This window comes from Phocoena phocoena, chromosome 5, assembly GCF_963924675.1.
Source record: "Phocoena phocoena chromosome 5, mPhoPho1.1, whole genome shotgun sequence".
NCBI classification, from domain to species: Eukaryota; Metazoa; Chordata; class Mammalia; order Artiodactyla; family Phocoenidae; genus Phocoena; species Phocoena phocoena.
This window is the reverse complement of record NC_089223.1, coordinates 125,269,848-125,288,651: the sequence shown is the minus strand read 5'-3', so window position 1 is coordinate 125,288,651 and position 18,804 is coordinate 125,269,848. Positions and strand designations below refer to the sequence as shown.

General features: G+C 35.9%; 1 protein-coding gene across 1 annotated transcript in view; it reads right to left on the bottom strand.

Annotated features, from left to right (window-relative positions):
• Window positions 1-4,227: 4,227 nt before the first annotated feature.
• The window catches only part of INTU (inturned planar cell polarity protein), a 70,525-nt gene continuing 55,948 nt past the window's right edge, over window positions 4,228-18,804 (bottom strand). The window contains exons 10-16 of the mRNA XM_065878111.1: window positions 16,914-16,976; window positions 15,862-16,083; window positions 14,781-15,236; window positions 13,666-13,763; window positions 9,723-9,912; window positions 6,831-6,988; window positions 4,228-4,339 (exon numbers count right to left, since the gene is read on the bottom strand). Coding sequence (XP_065734183.1) covers window positions 4,228-4,339; window positions 6,831-6,988; window positions 9,723-9,912; window positions 13,666-13,763; window positions 14,781-15,236; window positions 15,862-16,083; window positions 16,914-16,976 — 1,299 coding nt within the window. The remainder of the gene's footprint in view (window positions 4,340-6,830; window positions 6,989-9,722; window positions 9,913-13,665; window positions 13,764-14,780; window positions 15,237-15,861; window positions 16,084-16,913; window positions 16,977-18,804) is intronic.

Genomic DNA, 18,804 nt, shown 5'->3' with positions numbered 1-18,804 from the left:
GGCTTTTTTGAACTTGAGGTTACATTTCTTTATTATCTTAAGTGTGTCTGAACTCTTTTAATAGTACTTGTCACTAATAAAAAACCAAATATTTAGGCCAGAAGGATTCCAGAGCAGGAATTCTGTTAATATTTTGATTACCTCACGTAAAGCTAGTTGGCGAGTCCTACTGGTACCATGTTTGGTGCTACCTTCCTTTCCATAGTGGCTTATTTGACTCAACTGGTTTTTCAGCCTGAGCCTCTCTACATTTTACATGCTGCTGCCAGATTAATCTTTCTGAAGCAATTGCATTAATTATTCCTAGCTTGAAAAATTTAAAGTCTTCTCATTGTGTTGACTTCAAAATGCTTTGTGAAAACCATTGCAAATTCAAGAAATGATGGGCATTTTATCTGCAAAAATCTGAAAAATGAAATGTTTCATTCTCTTTTAAGGTAATTCGGAGGACTTTAGGGAGAAATTTAAAGGGTGAATTGCGTGAACCACACTCCAAGCCAGACCGTCTTTTTAAGGTGCCAAGAGAGGTCAACGGAACCATCTCTGGTCACAGGGAACGTAGTATCTCGGAGGCCGCAAAAGCAAGTCTTCTGCTGCTTCCCAGGGCAATTTTCTGTCCCTTCCTTTCTTGCCTCCCTTGCCCCTCTCCCCTGACATTTGACCCCGTAGTTGACATGTTCATAGCATATTCCTTTATGATATCCTCTAGCTTACTTTTGACATGTATTGTTAGGAGACAGCAAAAGTGAAAGTACTTAGAAGTGTAGCTTTTTTTTTTAAACCCTATTAAGAGCTCTGAATCAGCTCTTTTCAATAGATATAACTGAAAATGTTTATTTTAATTTGCTGCATTGTATTTTATTTACTGATTTAGGGAATGAAAAAAGTTCTGGTGATTTATATGTTGATATTAAAAGTGTAGAGTCTCAGGGCCTTTGCACTGTTCACTCTTCTTTCCTTGGCAATCAGCTTGGTTAGTTTCCTCACTTACTTGAGATGTGGGATCACCTCAGCACCACTTTCCCTGGCCACCCTGTCTCCCACACTTCATATATTATTTTCTTGCTTCACTTTTTTTTTTCTCTTAGCTTTTGTCAACAGTTACTTATTTGTGTTACTTGTGGCCTACCTCCCCCACGGGAACATAAGCTCTATGGGGGTAGGGATTTTTAGCTGTTTTGTTCACTGCTGTATCTCTGGCATCCAGAACAGTGCTTGGTACAGAGCAGAAATGTAATAAATGTTTGTAGGGTAGGATGAACGGACAAAAAGGCAACACAACTGCAAACAAACCTCTAAACCATCTTTATTAAAAACTATCAATATAGTATAAAAATATCTTCAATTATATAGAAGTATAACTCTACAAAATTAAATTATTTCCACACAGTTTAGTATACAGATTAAAGTTTTAGTAACATTCAATAATATATTTTAAAATATCCAAAGTATAAGTCATCGTTTTAGAAGTGTTTAGTGCAGAATACTTTTTCTTAGCTTTCCGAAATTTTGTACAGTAGAAGGTATGATTTAGCTGACTCCATGGTTTTCAACCAATGGATATTTAATAATAATAATAATAAATGGTGGTGGTAGTAGTAGTAGTAGTAGCAGCTAACACTTTTATAGCACATAGCATATGCCAGGCACTATTTAGAGGGAAATCACACAGACAACACATGATTATTCACAATATTATTTTCAAGAATGTTCAAAGTGGACAAACCTAGTAAATTGATTTCATAGCCTTTCCCATTTGTATTACAAATATAAAAAAGCAGGCACTGCAAATTTACTATCTTGCCAGCATGCATCACCATCAAGGGTCCCTTGGCACAAATAAGAAACACTCTCTTCTCTAACCTGACCAAAAGAAACAACGAGTGATAAAGAAAGAGAAAGGGGTTAGAAGCTAAAATGTAATTTTGTGGGGCTAAAAAATATATGATAGTGGTAAGACAGCACTTGACTTTTTTTTTTTTTTTTTAATGCTGGTTATATAGGCTTTTGCATTACAGTCTTTGGTAAAAAAGAACTTTTGCAGGATGCTAATAAACTCCAACTTAAGAATGCTTCTATATCTGCTAAAGTATTCTTTGTCCCTCTTTATTTAATAAAATGGCAGATAGGCACTTCTTGTCTAATAATCAGACTGATCTGATTATGTGTGTTCAGATGTGAATCTGAACATATATGGAAAAATGGGCAGCTAAGTTTACTTATAATGCTTATTTTGATATCCATTTAGAGATAAAAGCCAAGATAATGTTTAGTTTTATTTCTTAAAAATGTAATGTCTCTGCAACATGGTCATTACAGAGCACATCTACAATGTTGCAAATGACTTCGCCCTTATTACCATCAGTAGTCTGCTTTGTCTTTTTATTTCAGTTATTAAATGGTGGTCTCATGATTCTTTGACACCAGGAAAGCAGTTCAGCAAACCAAAATTTCATTAAATGAAACAAAAAGTTCCTGATGGTAAAATCCCAAGTCTTAGTTCAGTCTGTTTGAAAATCTGAGGTGATCAATAGCTGCATTTATAAATAATTCCCAGTATTAAAAATAGCTCATGCTGTTTTGGAGGACATATCAAGAAATTTAAGACATTTACTAAATACTTTTAAATAATACCTCAATACCTATATATGTACACAAGCAGTCCTAAGACAGTAGTAAAGAGTCTATCTACCATTTGATCAATATTATAATCTTAAGGGGGAGGATATTGCAAGCCATTTTCTACATTTCAAGAACCAAAGTTTCTTTCCCTGTTTTGAATGGCAAAATTAAGGCCCACAAGTCACTAATGGGACAAGTATAGTGGTTTGCATCTTAAACGATTGGGTGAAAATCTCTTAAACTCATGACAGAGGAATAATAGTGTTTCTCCTAAGACCAAATGTTTCAAATGGTGCATTCACTACATTTTGCAGTTAATTCAGAGTAAGCTGGAGGTCTCACGTTTGAGGTAGGGGAAAGGCAAGGGACTGGCTTTAGATGTGCCGACATAATTTGCCTTCCAAAGTTAAGTCCTGAAGGAGAGAGAACCCAGTATTTTAAAGTCTTGGGGGCATCTGAGACTTCAATAGAATCCATTGGGTAAATGTCAATTAAGAATTGTCATGTTCTTCCTTTCTTTCAATCCACCAAATTCTGACAGCCAATGAAAATTCTCATCTTAGTACTTTTCTTTCTCTACTCAAAGTCAAGTAAACTATTATTCATTAAAATGTCCCCCTTTGGGAAAACCCAATACATAATGATCCAAACTTGTAAGGCAAAAATTTGTATTGAACAAAAAAAGTCGCCATAGAATTTCTTTAGTCAGCTTTTTCAGTGTTTTCAACATGATTAGGTTTTTAAAAAAGGTTTACATACAACTTTCCCAAAATTCATGAACTTGCATAAAATGTGTGTGTATACCTGAATATATTTCAACAAAGAGAAAAACAATGAAAGTTTATGGACAAATAGTTTAAAAAAATATATCCTAGTCAAAATAGAATTGACCTGGAAGAGTAAAGAAAATCAAATAAACAAAAAAAGAAGTTTAATTTTCACTCCTCTCTTCCCCCACTGTGAGGTATCTACTAAAACACCTAAACTAAAGAAAAGTATCTGATCTAAGAAGGAATCAGTACTTGAACATTACAAATTTAGGTACCAAACAATAGGCAAGAGGGGAAAAATTGCACATTTTATACTTAAGAGGGTCTTTAGACACCTCAAAGCAATCATTTCATTTGTACATGAAAACTCTGAGCTCACAGAGGTACAACAACTTGCTCATGGTCACAGCACTAATCAGTTACAGAACCTGGTCACCTCCTCCCAATTTCATGATTGTTTCGCCAGATATCAATATTAGTCTTAAGAAAAATATACAACGAATTGGGTATTTTTCCCAGATAAACATTCCTATATTAATTTTACATAAAACACATCACAGTATTTCAAACTAGTAAATAAATTAATGGTATATACCAAAATGGAAATAAGTTAACAATCCCTTCTTCATATTTTGATCAAGTATCTTCTTCAAAAGTCTCACAAAAAGATTTAGTGCATCAAATCCAGCAGCATATCATCTCAGTCTTTAACAATCTTATGTTCAGTATTGAACAGAGGAAAGAAGTTAAACCTTATCTCTTTGTGAATGGATTTCAGCAGTTCTAACACTACTTTATGGTCTGTGCAGTGCTGCTGTACAACAAGAAAACACAGCTACAAGGTTAATCCAAAGAACAACTTAAAAGCCATTTCAATGGCAATTTCTGTGACTGAGTCATGAAAACAGACGTAAAGTTCTTGAAGTCTGGGATGAAGAAAGAGCCTCCTGTAGAGGAAAAGAACACACTCATTTCAGAAATTCCAAAAACAAAAAACAAAGGGAAAATGACTCCAACTCTTCAATTTATTTTACTTAATTTTTTTGTTTCTGAAAGAATAAGTAGTAAATTCAAAACCACTAATCTAAATCTACAGTAGGGGGAAATGCAGCTAGATTTATTATAAAATAAATAATATATGCCTTAGGTCAATTATGTTTATTTTTCCAGAGTGTAAAAAGCCTATTTTATCAACATGTATAATCATGTCCCTCAGTTTTAAAGTATTAAATGTAGTCATTATTATTACAATACAGCCAATGGTGTACCATCATTCTAAGTACAATAGTTATTAGACATTGAATTGGGATTAACATTGAAACTTTGATTGTCTTAAAGAGTTAAAATTTTAGTCTATTTAATCAATACTAATGTATACAAATCAAGCCATTTAAATCAGGTGTAGTTCTGCGTGACTGCCTTAAATTTCTCTATTCTACATAGATGAGCAACGTCATAATTCAACACCTATTGATTTTTTTCAATTCCAATTGTGAATGTAGTTAAGGCTCCACTGTACACCTGCATGTGTGCCTAACTGGTCTTCCTATCTCTGTTCTCTCCTGTGTCCACACTGTTTTCATATGCTGTTCCCAGCTTGATCTTCCAGTAGCACAGCTCTGATCACACTACACTGAGTTTTGATCATGCTGATGCTCCCAGGCTTGGTTGGTTACACATCAGAGTCTCAAGTGAGCTTACTAAACATACAGAGTCCCACTCCCATAGATTATGGTTCAGTAGGTCTGGGGTGGGGTGCAGGCATCTCTGATTTTAATAAGTGACTCAGGTGATTATAAATCCCGTGGACCAGCACATGGGAATTACTGCTTTGGATAACCTTTGTAAAGCGTTTGTCATACAGCTTAGTACTATATGATAGGTGTCCAGTAACATTAGTCCCACCTTACTCGGTGCTCATTCCTCCACCAATTCTCTCCCGCAACTCAAAGAACTGTCAGTGGCTCAATATTTCCCTCAAAATTCAATTCCTTAGTCAGGAATTGAAAGCTCTCTGCAGTGGTCCTAACTTAGCTTTCCAGCTTGATCTTTCACTTCATCTTTGCATATGCTATTCCCCTACCATTCTAGCAAACCAGTCTACTCACTGCCATGCCTTATGATTTCCCTTGTTTGGATCTTTATTCATCCCATCCTTTTCCTAGGATGCTCTATCCAAATCCAATTCATTTTCTAAAGCAGATCAATGGAACCTCTAAGCCTTTCTTTACAATCTCAGTTTAGATTTGCCCCCCTTCCTCGGAATTCCCAGAGTGTTTGGTTGTATTACCTAATTTATTATATATAGCCAGTATCTTTCTCTCTATCTCCATAGAATATGCATCCATATATACATAGGTATTTAAGCATGTTTCATATTTCTTCTGCTAGATGTAAGACCATCAGATGCAATGACTGTGTTTAGCTTTGCGTTTGCCAGTCCACCTACCCACCACCACATTTTGCCAAGCACAGCTCCACTTACTAAATCCTTACATATTTATCAAGTGACTGTGTGCCAGGTGCTGTTGCAGGTGCCAGTGGTGGACAAGACAGATCAATTCCTGACCTCATAAAGCTGACATTCTAGTGAGGGGGAGAAAGATCATAAACAAACAAGAAAATTAAGAATAAAGCAGTGATAGAGAATAACCAAGTAGCCACTTTAATGTGGGCAACAGATCATTTTTTTGTCTCTTTAACAGGGGATGGCATGCTAGCACTGGTCTGAATATCCAGGAGCCAGATATGCAAAGGTGAAGAAGTAGACCATCCCCCATCCAATGTAACTGTGCACAGTGGACGGAAGAAGAGAGTGACAGGAGGTGGAAACAGACAGGTGGGCATGGGCCAGGGAGGGCAGAGTCTTGGAGTTAGTTGGGGGTAGGAGAAGGAGAGGGGAAGAGAAGAGGGAAAGAAAGGAGGAGAGAGGGAAGAAAGGAAGTAGGGACAGGGGCTTCTCTGGTGGCGCAGTGGTTGGGAGTCCGCCTGCCGATGGAGGGGACACAGGTTCATGCCCCGGTCCGGGAAGATCCCACATGCCGTGGAGCGGCTGGGCCCATGAGCCATGGCCGCTGAGCCTGTGAGTCCAGAGCCTGTGCTCCGCAACGGGAGAGGCCACAACAGTGAGAGGCCCGCGTACCGCAAAAAAAAAAGAAGTAGGGACAGAGAGAAGGAAATAGCAGTGAAAGTGTGGACTCATTACCTTTTAGTGTATGACTAATACAATTTTGTAAGATAACTGAATAAGTTTTCTTCTTTTTTTTGGTAACAGAAAAAGAGTTGGGAGCAATTTAAAGGAGATACTTAGGAAATAAAGTAAAATTCTAAAATACATTAAAATATTATAGTTAGATTAAATAATTCCATGCCTATATCTGAACATGTTTATCTCCATTACCACTTTTCTGTCACTTTTTAATATTTTTTTCCACTTACCCTACTACCCAGTAAGCCATAACTGGTGGTGTTTTTCTCTGATCAGTCCAGTTTTCAGGTGAGCATTCAAACAATACACCATGTTCCTTCACAGGGTTAAGAGAAGACACTGAATTTGTAGAACCTGAATGATCTCCACCATTTAGTGCTTTCTTCTTCTGTAAATTAATAGGTATTATTAATATTAACTGGTATTAATAATGTTACTTTAAAATGTTTTATATATAGATTTGAATTGGCTGATCGTAATACTTTAAGTGCCTGCAATGACATTCTTCTCTTTACCTGCAGGAAAATTTCTATTCTTCCTCATATTTACTTTATTATTATTTTTTATACATTTATTTATTTGTTTATTTATTTATTTTTGGCTGCGTTGGGTCTTCGTTGCTGCACGCGGCGAGCGGGGGCTACTCTTTGTTGCGGTGCACGGGTTTCTCATTGGTGTGGCTTCTCTTGTTGCAGAGCACGGACTCCAGGCGCACGGGCTTCAGTAGTTGTGGTGCACAGGCTCAGTAGTTATGACTCGCAGGCTCCAGAGCACAGGCTCAGTAGTTGTGGCGCACGGGCTTAGCTGCTCTGTGGCATACGGGATCTTCTGGGACCAGGGCTCGAACCTGTGTTCCCTGCACTGGCAGGCCAATTCTTAACCACTGTGCCACCAGGGAAGTCCCCTCATACTTACTTGAAACACCATCTCCTAAAAGAGACTTCACGGATAAAGTCTCTCTTGACTCTCCAAGGGAACATTTTGTTCACAGCCCTACCTTATTAGTAGTTACACTATATTATATCAGCAGTTTATAGGTTTGTTTTTCCCAGTACATTAAAATCTCTTTTCCAGGGCAGACAAAATATGCTATTCATCTTTGTATTCTTTGAAAGCAGCTGTGCTTGGTACACAGTAGGTGCTTAATGAACAGATTACTAATGAGTTACTAAATGAATAGATGATTTTGTAATATATTTAAAACACATATACTTAAAGCAGTATTGTCTCTTCCTCTAAAGCATACTCTAAATTTCCCACTGATCAAATCATTAGCAAACCAGTGACTCATTTGGAATATAAAGACTTTTTGTAAAGCTCAGGCCAAAACAGTGGAGTGATCCTTGATTCTGCTCTTTCTCTCAAAATACTTATTTAAGACATCAGCAAATCCTTTTGGCTCATCCTCCAAAATATATTCAAGATCCAGAGGCCACTGACTTCTTGATTTGAGAGTTTCCACAGCTCCTAACTGGTCCCTGCCTCCACCCTCTCTACCCTACAAGCTCGTTCACAGTAGCATGACTGATCCTTTCAAAACTAAGGATCATGTCCCTGCTCTGCTCAGAACTGCCCAAGAACCTCCCATCTTCTTCCAAACAAAGCCCAGACTCCCTAATCTATTGGGCCATGTATGACCTGGCCCTGCTACCTTTGCCATCTCAACTCCTACCAGTCTTCTCCCTACTCAGCCCATTACAGGGCTCTCTCAGCCACCCTACCTCTGTGGCTTTGTACTTGCTGTTCCTTCTGCCTGGAAGCTGTGCCTCCACATCTGCCACATGGCTTGGTCCCTCACTTTATTCAGGTCTCTGTTCAAATATTACTTGACATGATCAGAGGCATCTTTCAAAATAGTTACCCCCACCTCTCAACCTTACTCTGTTTTATTACTCCTCTTGAAACTTACCCTACCTGATATATTACACTGCTTGCTAATTCATTAGCCTCCCCTGTTAGAATACAGGCTTCATGAGGAAAGAGACTTTGTTTTGTTCACTGCTGTATCCCCAGCATCTTGAGTAGTATCTGGTGTGTAGTAGGTACCTCAATATTTAAATAATATGGGGAAGCCTAATTTATATTACCAAATATTACTAAATAAGTTAATGAAATAAACCTTATAGAAGCTATCAATATGTTAAATAGGAAAGGAGGAGCCTAAGAATGCAAAGCACATAGAGATATATAGTCAAACATAACATTTTGTTGAATACCAATTTCTGATAGCTCGAAGAAGAAATCCTGTAAGACAAAGAATTTTACTGCTGAATGAGTCCTAAGAGATGATATAATTCAGCTCACTCACTTTATAGCTGAGAAAATAGGAAGAGTTAATAAGGCTCAGTCCAGGATTCCTTACTCCCAGCCCAATGTTCTTCTACCTTTAAGCCTAGATTCTTCACAAATTTAGCATCCTTAGTACACGTATTGCTATGTGCATTCCAATCATTCTTCAGGGAGGTTTTTTTTTGTTTTGTTTTTTGGCAGTATGATGTTTGACCAGTCACAAATAAACTTCTGCATGTTTATCCTTTTCAAGAAATCAATACTTATCTTTCCCTGCTATTAAAACTATCTAATTGATACTTTAATTGTATACAACATTACTACTTATCCAGAGGTACAATATTAAATGAAACTTCATCCTGGATTGAAAAGCAAGCAACCAACCAAGTGGCTGAAACATAACAGTATTGCACCTACTGCTATACTTTATTCCATTTTGTTCCAAAATACCTTATCCTGCTGGTTGAATACTTTAAAGAATTATCAGTTACCAAGTGGTAGAGATAACTGTCCGAGAAATGGTTGGGTCAAATATGGGAGGCAAGTTTACATTACAAACTATGTTCTACTTTGCTACAGAAGACACACAGGTCCACCATTTCCTGAAATAGTAATCTGGGACATCAAACTCAGAATTATGAAACAAAGTTTTAAAGTTTTAAAGTTAAGTACAGTGAATATAATCCTTTGGCATTCAAGGTAGATGGAATGACTGTTAAAACAAATAAATGAAAATAGTCATTGCTGGACATATTGATTAAAGAGTTTTAGAGAGAATATTTAGAGGTCTGGAAATAAACTGGCAGAAAATTATATTTATAGCAGTGCCCTACCTCTTCAACCAGTGTCTGTTGGAAAACTGCACGAATGGAGAGACAACACTGATGGAAATTTTTTATCAGCTGAGGATGGATAGAGCCACTTAGCTGTGCCACCTCTTCGTGGGTAGGAGTAATAAAGATCCCTTGCACTGTTTCTAAAGCGACATAGTGGAAAAGTGTGTTCTCAGGACCAGACGTCAATCTTGAAAAGAAAAAAAAAAGATATTAGAAGTAAACTTAAAAATGTTGCTTCATTTTGAATGCTGTAGACATCTAATAAGCTTTTGACTAGAATAGAATACTAGGAGTGTAATTAGGGAAGGGAAACTAGGCCAAACATTGAATTCCTTCTTCCTCCTTATCTGAAATACAGGCTAGGGTTATTATCAATTCCCTTAATGGAGGCAAACACTACATGTTATGCAAGGATAAACAAACACCAATTCGTTTGCAAGTAACTTAATCGTCCCTTTGCTAAACAACCCAAACTGGCTAAACTCCTCTTTTTCCATGGTTGGTAATGAATAACTCAGCCCATGTCTGGGCCAGATATCTACAAGCCATAAACAAGGTATGTCTAGAGTGGACCACAAATAAAAACACCTTCCAATAAACTAAGCTTTTCAGTTAGTAGCATTAAAGTCTCTTACCATGATAGTCAAACTGATGATCCTGAAGAAAAATAAAATTATTATTACCAACTGCAAAGCTGAGTTAATATTCTAGAATACCATGGCAATTGCTAGAAGTACTCTACTACTTCTTATCATTACAGTCTTCCTTCTCTTCTATGTTCTCTTACTATTTTCACTTCTCCATTCTTCTTCTCCATCTTTTCTTCTCCTACTGAGATCTCAGACAGGCCAGCAGAACCTATAAATACTGCTTATTTCTACCAGCAGTAAGAAGAGCTAAAGAGCAACAATAACGGCAACAGTGAAATAATGGCAATAGTTATCATATACTGAATGTCTTCTATGTTCCAGGGTAGATGCTTTAAAATACCTTAGATTTAATTCTCATAATGACCCTGTAAGATATTAAACATTACTATCCTCATTTCAACCGTGAGGAAATCAATGTTCAGAGGACTTGGATTAACTTGTTTGAGGTCACATAGCTAAGTGTCAGAGCTTAACTGACTCTGCTCCACTATACCTTGCTGTTTCCTGATTGGCAATCTTTAAATATATGGACAGCAATTCCCCAGCTGCATCTCACTCAGGCTGCTCTATTCTCATTCTAATGTCTATTAAAAAAATTCATTTAGTTGATTCTTCTTCCAGCCATAGCACAGAGGCAAAGCAAAGGCATATTTCAGCTCTTAGCCTAAATACTGCCTTAATCATCCATGATAACCAAATTCCTGTTAAGCTGTTAATTAGGGAGCAAGATCAGAATAACTTTTGATCACTAACTAATGCTCTTGGTTCTCGTTAGAGACCAGGGATAGGCAGGGAAGGAGGTCATCTACAAATTTTTCTCATACTTTTCTGTAGGGTGTTTGGCTCATTAATACTGGTGGCGGATATTTTTTCAATCAAGTAAAAAATAATCAAAATGAAAAAAATTATAATTATTCAAAAAGGAAAATAATTTAAAACATACATTTTAACCCTGAGGTCACCAAATTCAAGAAAAGGTATAGAACAGAAATGATTCTTAATAAGAATCATTAATTCTTAATAGGAATCATTAATTAATAAGATTCCTATTTAGGGAAGTTTAGAATTAACATTTGTGTTAACTTCTTTAATTTTCTCTGAAAACAACCCCATGACAAAATGAGTAGGTCTAGTGCTTGAAAACCATAAATCAACTCAGTGTATATTAACTCACTCAGTGTATAAACCAAAAGTTTAAAAATCATCAAACAAGGAATTACTCACTGAGAAGACAAATATTTGTTCAAAAAAAATGTAGATTAAATCAGATTAGTTCTTCAGAAAGGTCACTCCTACAGCAGAGAATGGATTCAGGGTAGGCTGGGAGTTGGGAGCCCATTGCAATACAACCAGGTGAGAGAATAGGAGCTTGATCTAGGGTAGGATCATTAGGGGTTGAATCCATGCAGAATGGATAGGATTTGGTTACTGAATGAAATGTTTTCTGTATATTTTTGTGTTTAGTATGTTATATATTTTTATTTTACAAAAACAAGTACAAATTAGGATAATATATTACACACTGGTTTATATCACACTTTTAAAATTAACTACATAGTTTGAAGACCTTTCCATGTTAATAGAGAGAATAAATATGCATCTGTAGCATCCTTTTAAATAGGAGAGCCTATGATTTACATCACATATTACTTTATGCTTAATTTAACATAATTATACATTTATGTTAAGCTATAATATAAACTTAAGTTATAAAGTTGGAAAAAGAGGTTTTTTTTACTAGAGCTAAAGCCCAAATAACACACATATATATTTAAGAAATAAGATATGGAGGTAATAAAAATTCAGAGCAGTAGTTTTTGTTAAATGGAAGACTAGGGTTTGTGGAAGGTATTTCAGGCTTCCAACAAAGGTTTGATTTAGATTTCCTTGATTAAAAAACATTTTTAACTATTAAAAAATTAAACATCATATTGGAAGGCATTAAATTCCAAATTTTAACACATTATATCAATATTTCCAGTATATTATTTTACGTAGACAAATTACCTTGATTTTGCCCTGACTTCAGGAAAAAGCCTTTTCCTGACAACTCTGTGAGGTATGTATTTGAACTTATTATAAAATGTTTCAACGATCAAGAAGGTGGTAGCTCTGAACTTCTTTTTTTTAATGGGAATTCTATTTGTATATGTCTACTTGTTCAAATAAAAGTGTGCAATTGAGGGAATGCCCTGGTGGTCCAGTGGTTAGGACTCTGCGCTTCACTGCTGAGGGCGCGGGTTCAATCCCTGGTTAAGGAACTAAGATCCCACAAGCTGCGTGGTACGGCCAAAAAAAAAAAAAAGTGTGCAATTGACTTTTCTACACAAGTTGATACCATGCATGACATCGTAATTAAATAGCAGATGAAGCTCAGGAAGACCAGCTTGTCACCACATAACAGTGCTCTTGTTCTTGCCCAACAAGAAGTAAATATGTAACATTTCATATTTTAATAGTTAAGCTGTTAAACATGCTCCTCTCACTTGGTTCCTTTTACACCAGAATTCCCTACTTACTGTAAATTTGAGGGTGTCACAGGCTCAGTTCTCTGGCCCCAGACTCTGATCAGGAGATATGCAGGGAGGAAGTTTATCAGGGAGGATGCTTGGAAACAACACCTGTGGGGGTTAAGACTGAAGGACTGAGCAATGGGAGAAGTTGAATCGTGCCGCAGTTGAGACAGACATCTCAACAGATACCACTGGGAATGCTGAAGCTTGGATGGCCTTTTAGAGTTGTCCTGAATTTAAGTAGGGGCCAAGCCTTTGTACTTACTTATCTATTAGTCATTAGATGTAGGCTACTCCTAGAGAGAGGTTGTAACCTTGGCGGAGTCAGTAAACTTCCAAATAGGACAAGGCCAGGGGAGGGACTCAGCCATGCATGAGCCATTAGCAGCCATCACTCTCAAGCACTGGGAATGAGTACCCGGGGCTAAGGACCATCTGCAAAAACAGAGCATCCACCAGAGTCTAAAAATAGTAAACTCTAATGTAAAAACTAGACACACAAAAGGGAGGTTACCTGTGGAAGAGACATAAGTGGGAACTTTCATATTTTGAAGTATTACTTTGTATGCTTTTAATTTCTTGTGAGTATGTTTCCTATATGTATAATGAAAGATATTAAAGAAATAGCATAGCTATTACCTTTCATATGTAAGAGATATCATAATTACATTTGTTGAATAAAATCTCTCTATATTATGGAATAGCACTTTTTCATTGCAACATTTCCTCGAAGACATAGAGTTAAGTGAAAAAGAATAAAACAAGGAAGTTTCTTACTTCATTGTGTTATACATATCCAATTCTTTTTCTGAAAGGTCCTTTTTCAGGTTCCCCGAATGAAATGGATTTGGAAGAGCAGACTTCTTTTTAGTGACCTAAAAAGTATTATTAAGTAGATCTGTTTATATCTAAGAATGGAATCAAACAGGAGAAATGACGTAAAACTAAAAATCCTTCTAAGAGAACTACTTACTATCTTGCAATGTTTCTTTTAAATATTTTTGATGCCAACTTGTACTTCTTGGATTATCCTATGCTAACAGTGACCCGAGAGCCATGTCATGGGAAGACATGACAGTTCTCCCTGTAAACCTTCTACTGGAGCCATAATGGAGCTATCACCAAATTTTGTTACAATTTATATGTATGCACACTTGTCCCCCTCTCTAGACTCTGCACTCCTCAAAGGCAAGAGCTGCGTCTTACTCATCTTTTTATCTCCTTTGTGTAGCATAGCCCTTGGCACATAGTAGATGCTCCATCAATATTTGTTAAATGGCTGAATCTTAGAGATTAATTCAGTTTCTTTTAGGAGTTGTTCAGGGCTCTTTAAGTCTATCCAAATCCTATCTTATCCTCCTCCTGTATTTCCTACCAATTTCACAGACTTGGATAATGAGTACCACCAATCTGAGTACTTCCTAAATATACCCACTTAGGGCTCCAAGAGTGCTCTATTGTTTGGAATTAGGAGATCGAATCTATCTATCTATCTACCTATCTATCTAATTTTTTAAAGTTTCTGATTCTTTTGTTTCTACTGAACACTTTCTAGCTATTTAATTAGATCAGCCACCAAATGCCCCACAAGTAGGATGTTTTCTGTTACCACTGTGAATAGAAAAGAAAGAGCTGAACATGGAAAGCAGGATTAAAGAGTTTCCCTACTTGTAATTACTGTCAAGTAGATGTCCTAGCTGTCAAGGGGCTAATGTTTTATTACTTGACATTTTCTTCTTTCTTTGGTCCTAAATCGTTGGTTTGCCAACAGTGACTAAAACCACTAGTACAAATGAAGAAGTATCTGCCATTAAAAATTCTCTTGCAATTATAAGTAAGGACTGGAGAGACAGCTTAGCTCCCAGAACGTACACACTTGAATGAACACACACCTTAAGCAAGGCCCCACTTTCTTCTGAACCATCAGAACCCTGAGATGCTGTAGTGTGGGGACTCAGGCCAACACCTTCTCCACCTTCACAACCACTGTCAGATCCTCCACTTCTGGATGGACTGGGCTTACGTGTCTTTAGGGAATAGTCACCAAAAAGAGCTCTTCTGCATGTTGGAGAGGTTGCTACTTTGGTAGTACCTTGTAGCCTACTGAGGATAGGTGAGGTTGTTAAATTATCTAATTTTTCATGTGATCCAGCAAGAAACCAGTCAGCACAAGACAAACAGGGGGTTGCAGAAGAGGCTAGCCGTTCATTTATGCGGGAATCTACCCCTTCCAGCTGGTGAAGAGTTGTTTTGACCTGATCCACATATATACAGTCAGGTCCAGGATTCCCAACAGCTTTGGATGCACAGCCTCCAGCTTCTAATAGTACGCACAACATATAATGTCTCTATAAGAAAACAAATTAATATAGGTTTAGCTACATGAAAATATTTGTATGTAACATGCGTGTATATATTTATGAATACTAAACAGATATGGGCATGTGGCATAATCGTGTGATGATTATTGAAAAATCCTCCCTCCCCTTCTTAGTTATCCTCAATGCTTCTTGATAACCCGTGAAAACAAAGCTCACATTGCCTTATCCTGATATACCATCAACTGCCACTTTTGGCACATGGAATTCCCTAAGGTAGCTTTCAGAGAGCCTCAATAATTAGTAGTCCTTTCATTTACAATCACATATTTATTCTGTTCTGGTTTTATATTCTTTTCATGTCTCTCTCTATTTCCCAAAACAAACTAGAAGATAAAACCTCTGTTTTTACAGAAATGGGAACAGAAGATCTTAAGAACCTGCTAAAATCTTATCTTGAGTTTCATTAATATTCCTCTATGAGTATTAAATGGATACAAAAGAGAAGAAATAAGGGCACATAACATTTTGTTTGAATACTACTATTTGACATGCTTATAATTTTAAACTATCATTTTTGTTTGTGTATTTATTTAGTCTGTAAATGGCAAAAAAAAAAAAAAAAAAATCCCAAGAAAAACTAAGGTAAACTTACCAAGCCAACAATTAGCAAAAAATACCTCCCTTCAGGTTCCTGAAAGACTTCAGTGTTTGAGTCTGCAGAAGGTTGGAGGTGATGTCGAGGAAATACTTCTCTCCATATAACCAACTGACCAATTCTTTGTTTTGCTGCTAAAGGCAGTAGGCAATAGTGGCGACAGTATACAGCAATATCAATAAGATCATCCTTAGGCAAATGACTGCATATCAAATAACCCTTGAATTTAACCACAGAGAATAAAAGTCAACTAGTGACATAAAGCAAAAATCCTATAATATAGTTCTAAGAGTTTTATAGGTATTTCTTCAGTTGGCTTAAAATATTCCAGTTTCAAATGGAATAAATGAAGACATAGTAAAAATAGATGTTTTTTTCAACTAGACATCAAGTATTTGGGATAACTTAAGTCTATAATAGGTACACTTTAGCATAAAGCAAGATCACCTCTAAGTAGCACTAGCCTGAGAATTTGGCAAAATTACCAAAGCACTGAATTCTGAAGATGAAAAGTGGAGAAGCAGAAGTCAAGGTGGGGAGAGACTTACTTTTCACTGCTTACAGTTCTGTATTGTTTGATTCTTCTTTAGATATGTTTTATATTGTGCTTAAAAATCTTTTTTAAAAATTAAAATACTTAAATTCATTTGATGTTTAACTTGCTTTACATGCAAGTCAACTACTTAATGTTAGAAAATTTACCAGAAAGATGCATAGTTACTTTCTGAAGATAAGGGAAAAAAACACATGACTGCAAAAGGAAATCAACAAAGCAGTATTGCTCTTCTCTCATATACACTTGGTTCTTTGAGTACTGTTTCTCTCTTACACGTTTGTAAATGCTTTAAAATATAATGAAACCAGAAATATTTATTGTATTTGCAAATATGTAGGTACAAGTCTTGTTTTAAGATCAAATTTTATGGTACCTACATTCACAGAAAAAGAGATAACTGTATTTTTCATGTTTGTAACAATTTGAGAAAATTTACTTTAGGTCTGTTCATATAGCAGTATGACATATATAAAAATTTCAAGCTTCAACTTACCTTGTAAAATAGAGAAGAGCCCAAAATTGTATATAGCCGTCTCATGTCATAGTAATCCTCAGACTGGGGGAAAAACCACAGTGGATTTACATATATATAAAATTTTATATATATGTAAATATATGTATTTATATATTTTTATGATTTTTAAAAATCCTAGTTAAGCTACAACAGTTAAAATGGAAATTACATTCTTAAGTAACTTATCTCTTCTTTTGGTATTTATTTATTTATTATGGAAGTATAGTTGATTTACAGTGTTTCAGTTGTACAGCAAGGTGATTCAGTTACAAACACACACACACACACACACACACACCTTCTTTTTCAGATTCTTTTCCTTTATAGGTTATTACAAGATATTGAATATAGTTCCCTGAACAGCAGGTCCTTGTAGTAACTGAAGTTTTCATAGTGCCTTCTTTAGAAATCAATATACTAGTCTATTGGGGTGAGACATAAGGTGCCTATATATTTATTTTTGACTGAGAACAATCTTATTTTTGATTCTTGTAAGATAATGTTGATTAGAGACATCTAAGAGTAGAACATAAGATTTGTTACCCCAAGAGGGATTGAAAGAAATCTACCAAGACAAAATGCTTCTACTGGACATCACCTAAAATATCCAATACTACCATATACTATTTTTGAAAGTACAAATTGGTACAACCTATTTGGGAGCAACTGAGCAGTATGTAAAGAAAAAAAATTAAATACACATACTCTTTGAGTAATTCCTCTTTTAGAAATCTACAGAAATACTTAAATAAGAGATTCAAGATGTTTGTATAAAAAGTTAAGAGTAGAATTTGTAATACACAAAAACTGGAGAGAAAGTTCAACAATGGAAAATGGTTAAGGAAATAAGGTTATGTTCACATCACAGAATATCATACATCTGTTTAAAAAATAAGGTTGATCTATATGAGCAAGCACAAAAGGTTTTAGAATACATTGTTCAGCAAATAATGCAAGCTGTGGAACAAAGTATTCATTATGATCTAAGTCTTGTTAAAAACAGCACCCTCAATTATATACATGTATGTATATACATATGTGTTGGTTTGTATGGGGGTATGTATGTGTATAGAGAAGGGTCTGGAAGAATATATTCCAGACTGTAAGAACAGTTGTAACTGAGGATGGAACTGGGGGAGAGCGATGAGGAGGGAGGACATTTGTTTTTAATAGCCATGCTTGCATTTATTTTTAACCAATATGCATGAATTACTTTTGTAAGTTGAAAAAACCCCAAAACACAACGAAACCTAAGGAAAACTGAAAACTGGAAAAAAATCTAAATATCCCTCAGTTGGGGAATGGATAAACACTGTGATATCATCATACAATGGAATAGTATCAGCAATAAAAAGGACTGAACTACTGATATAGACAACATGAATGAATCTCAAATGCATTATGCTAAGTGAAAGAAATCAGGCCCACCGCTTTTCATTTGTTTTGACTGCCTTTTTGTCAAAGATATTTCTTGTGATGCTTTACTGTCCTCATATTTAAGAACAAGGTATTAAGTTCACTGGAAGCTTTTTGAGGGTCTGGAAGCTCTGATTGGCTTCACCATAGGTAAGCTTTTAAAAACTTTTATTTTATGCATGCAGTCCAAGAGGATTTCAGGTGAGATACATTCCCTTAAGCAATCAATTGGATGTTCTTGGGTCATGGTAGTAAATGTGATTGGGGAAATAGCTGTGAATACCATTCTTTCTGTGCCCCAGAAATGTCACCCTTCTCTGGAATGCGATTAACTGGGTGTTCAGTAATATTAAAAAAGCATGAAATAGAAATTAATTAAAAATTGTTTTATTTTAATTAAAATTTTGATCATGGTAAAATACACATAATATAAAATTTACCATCTTAGTCTTTT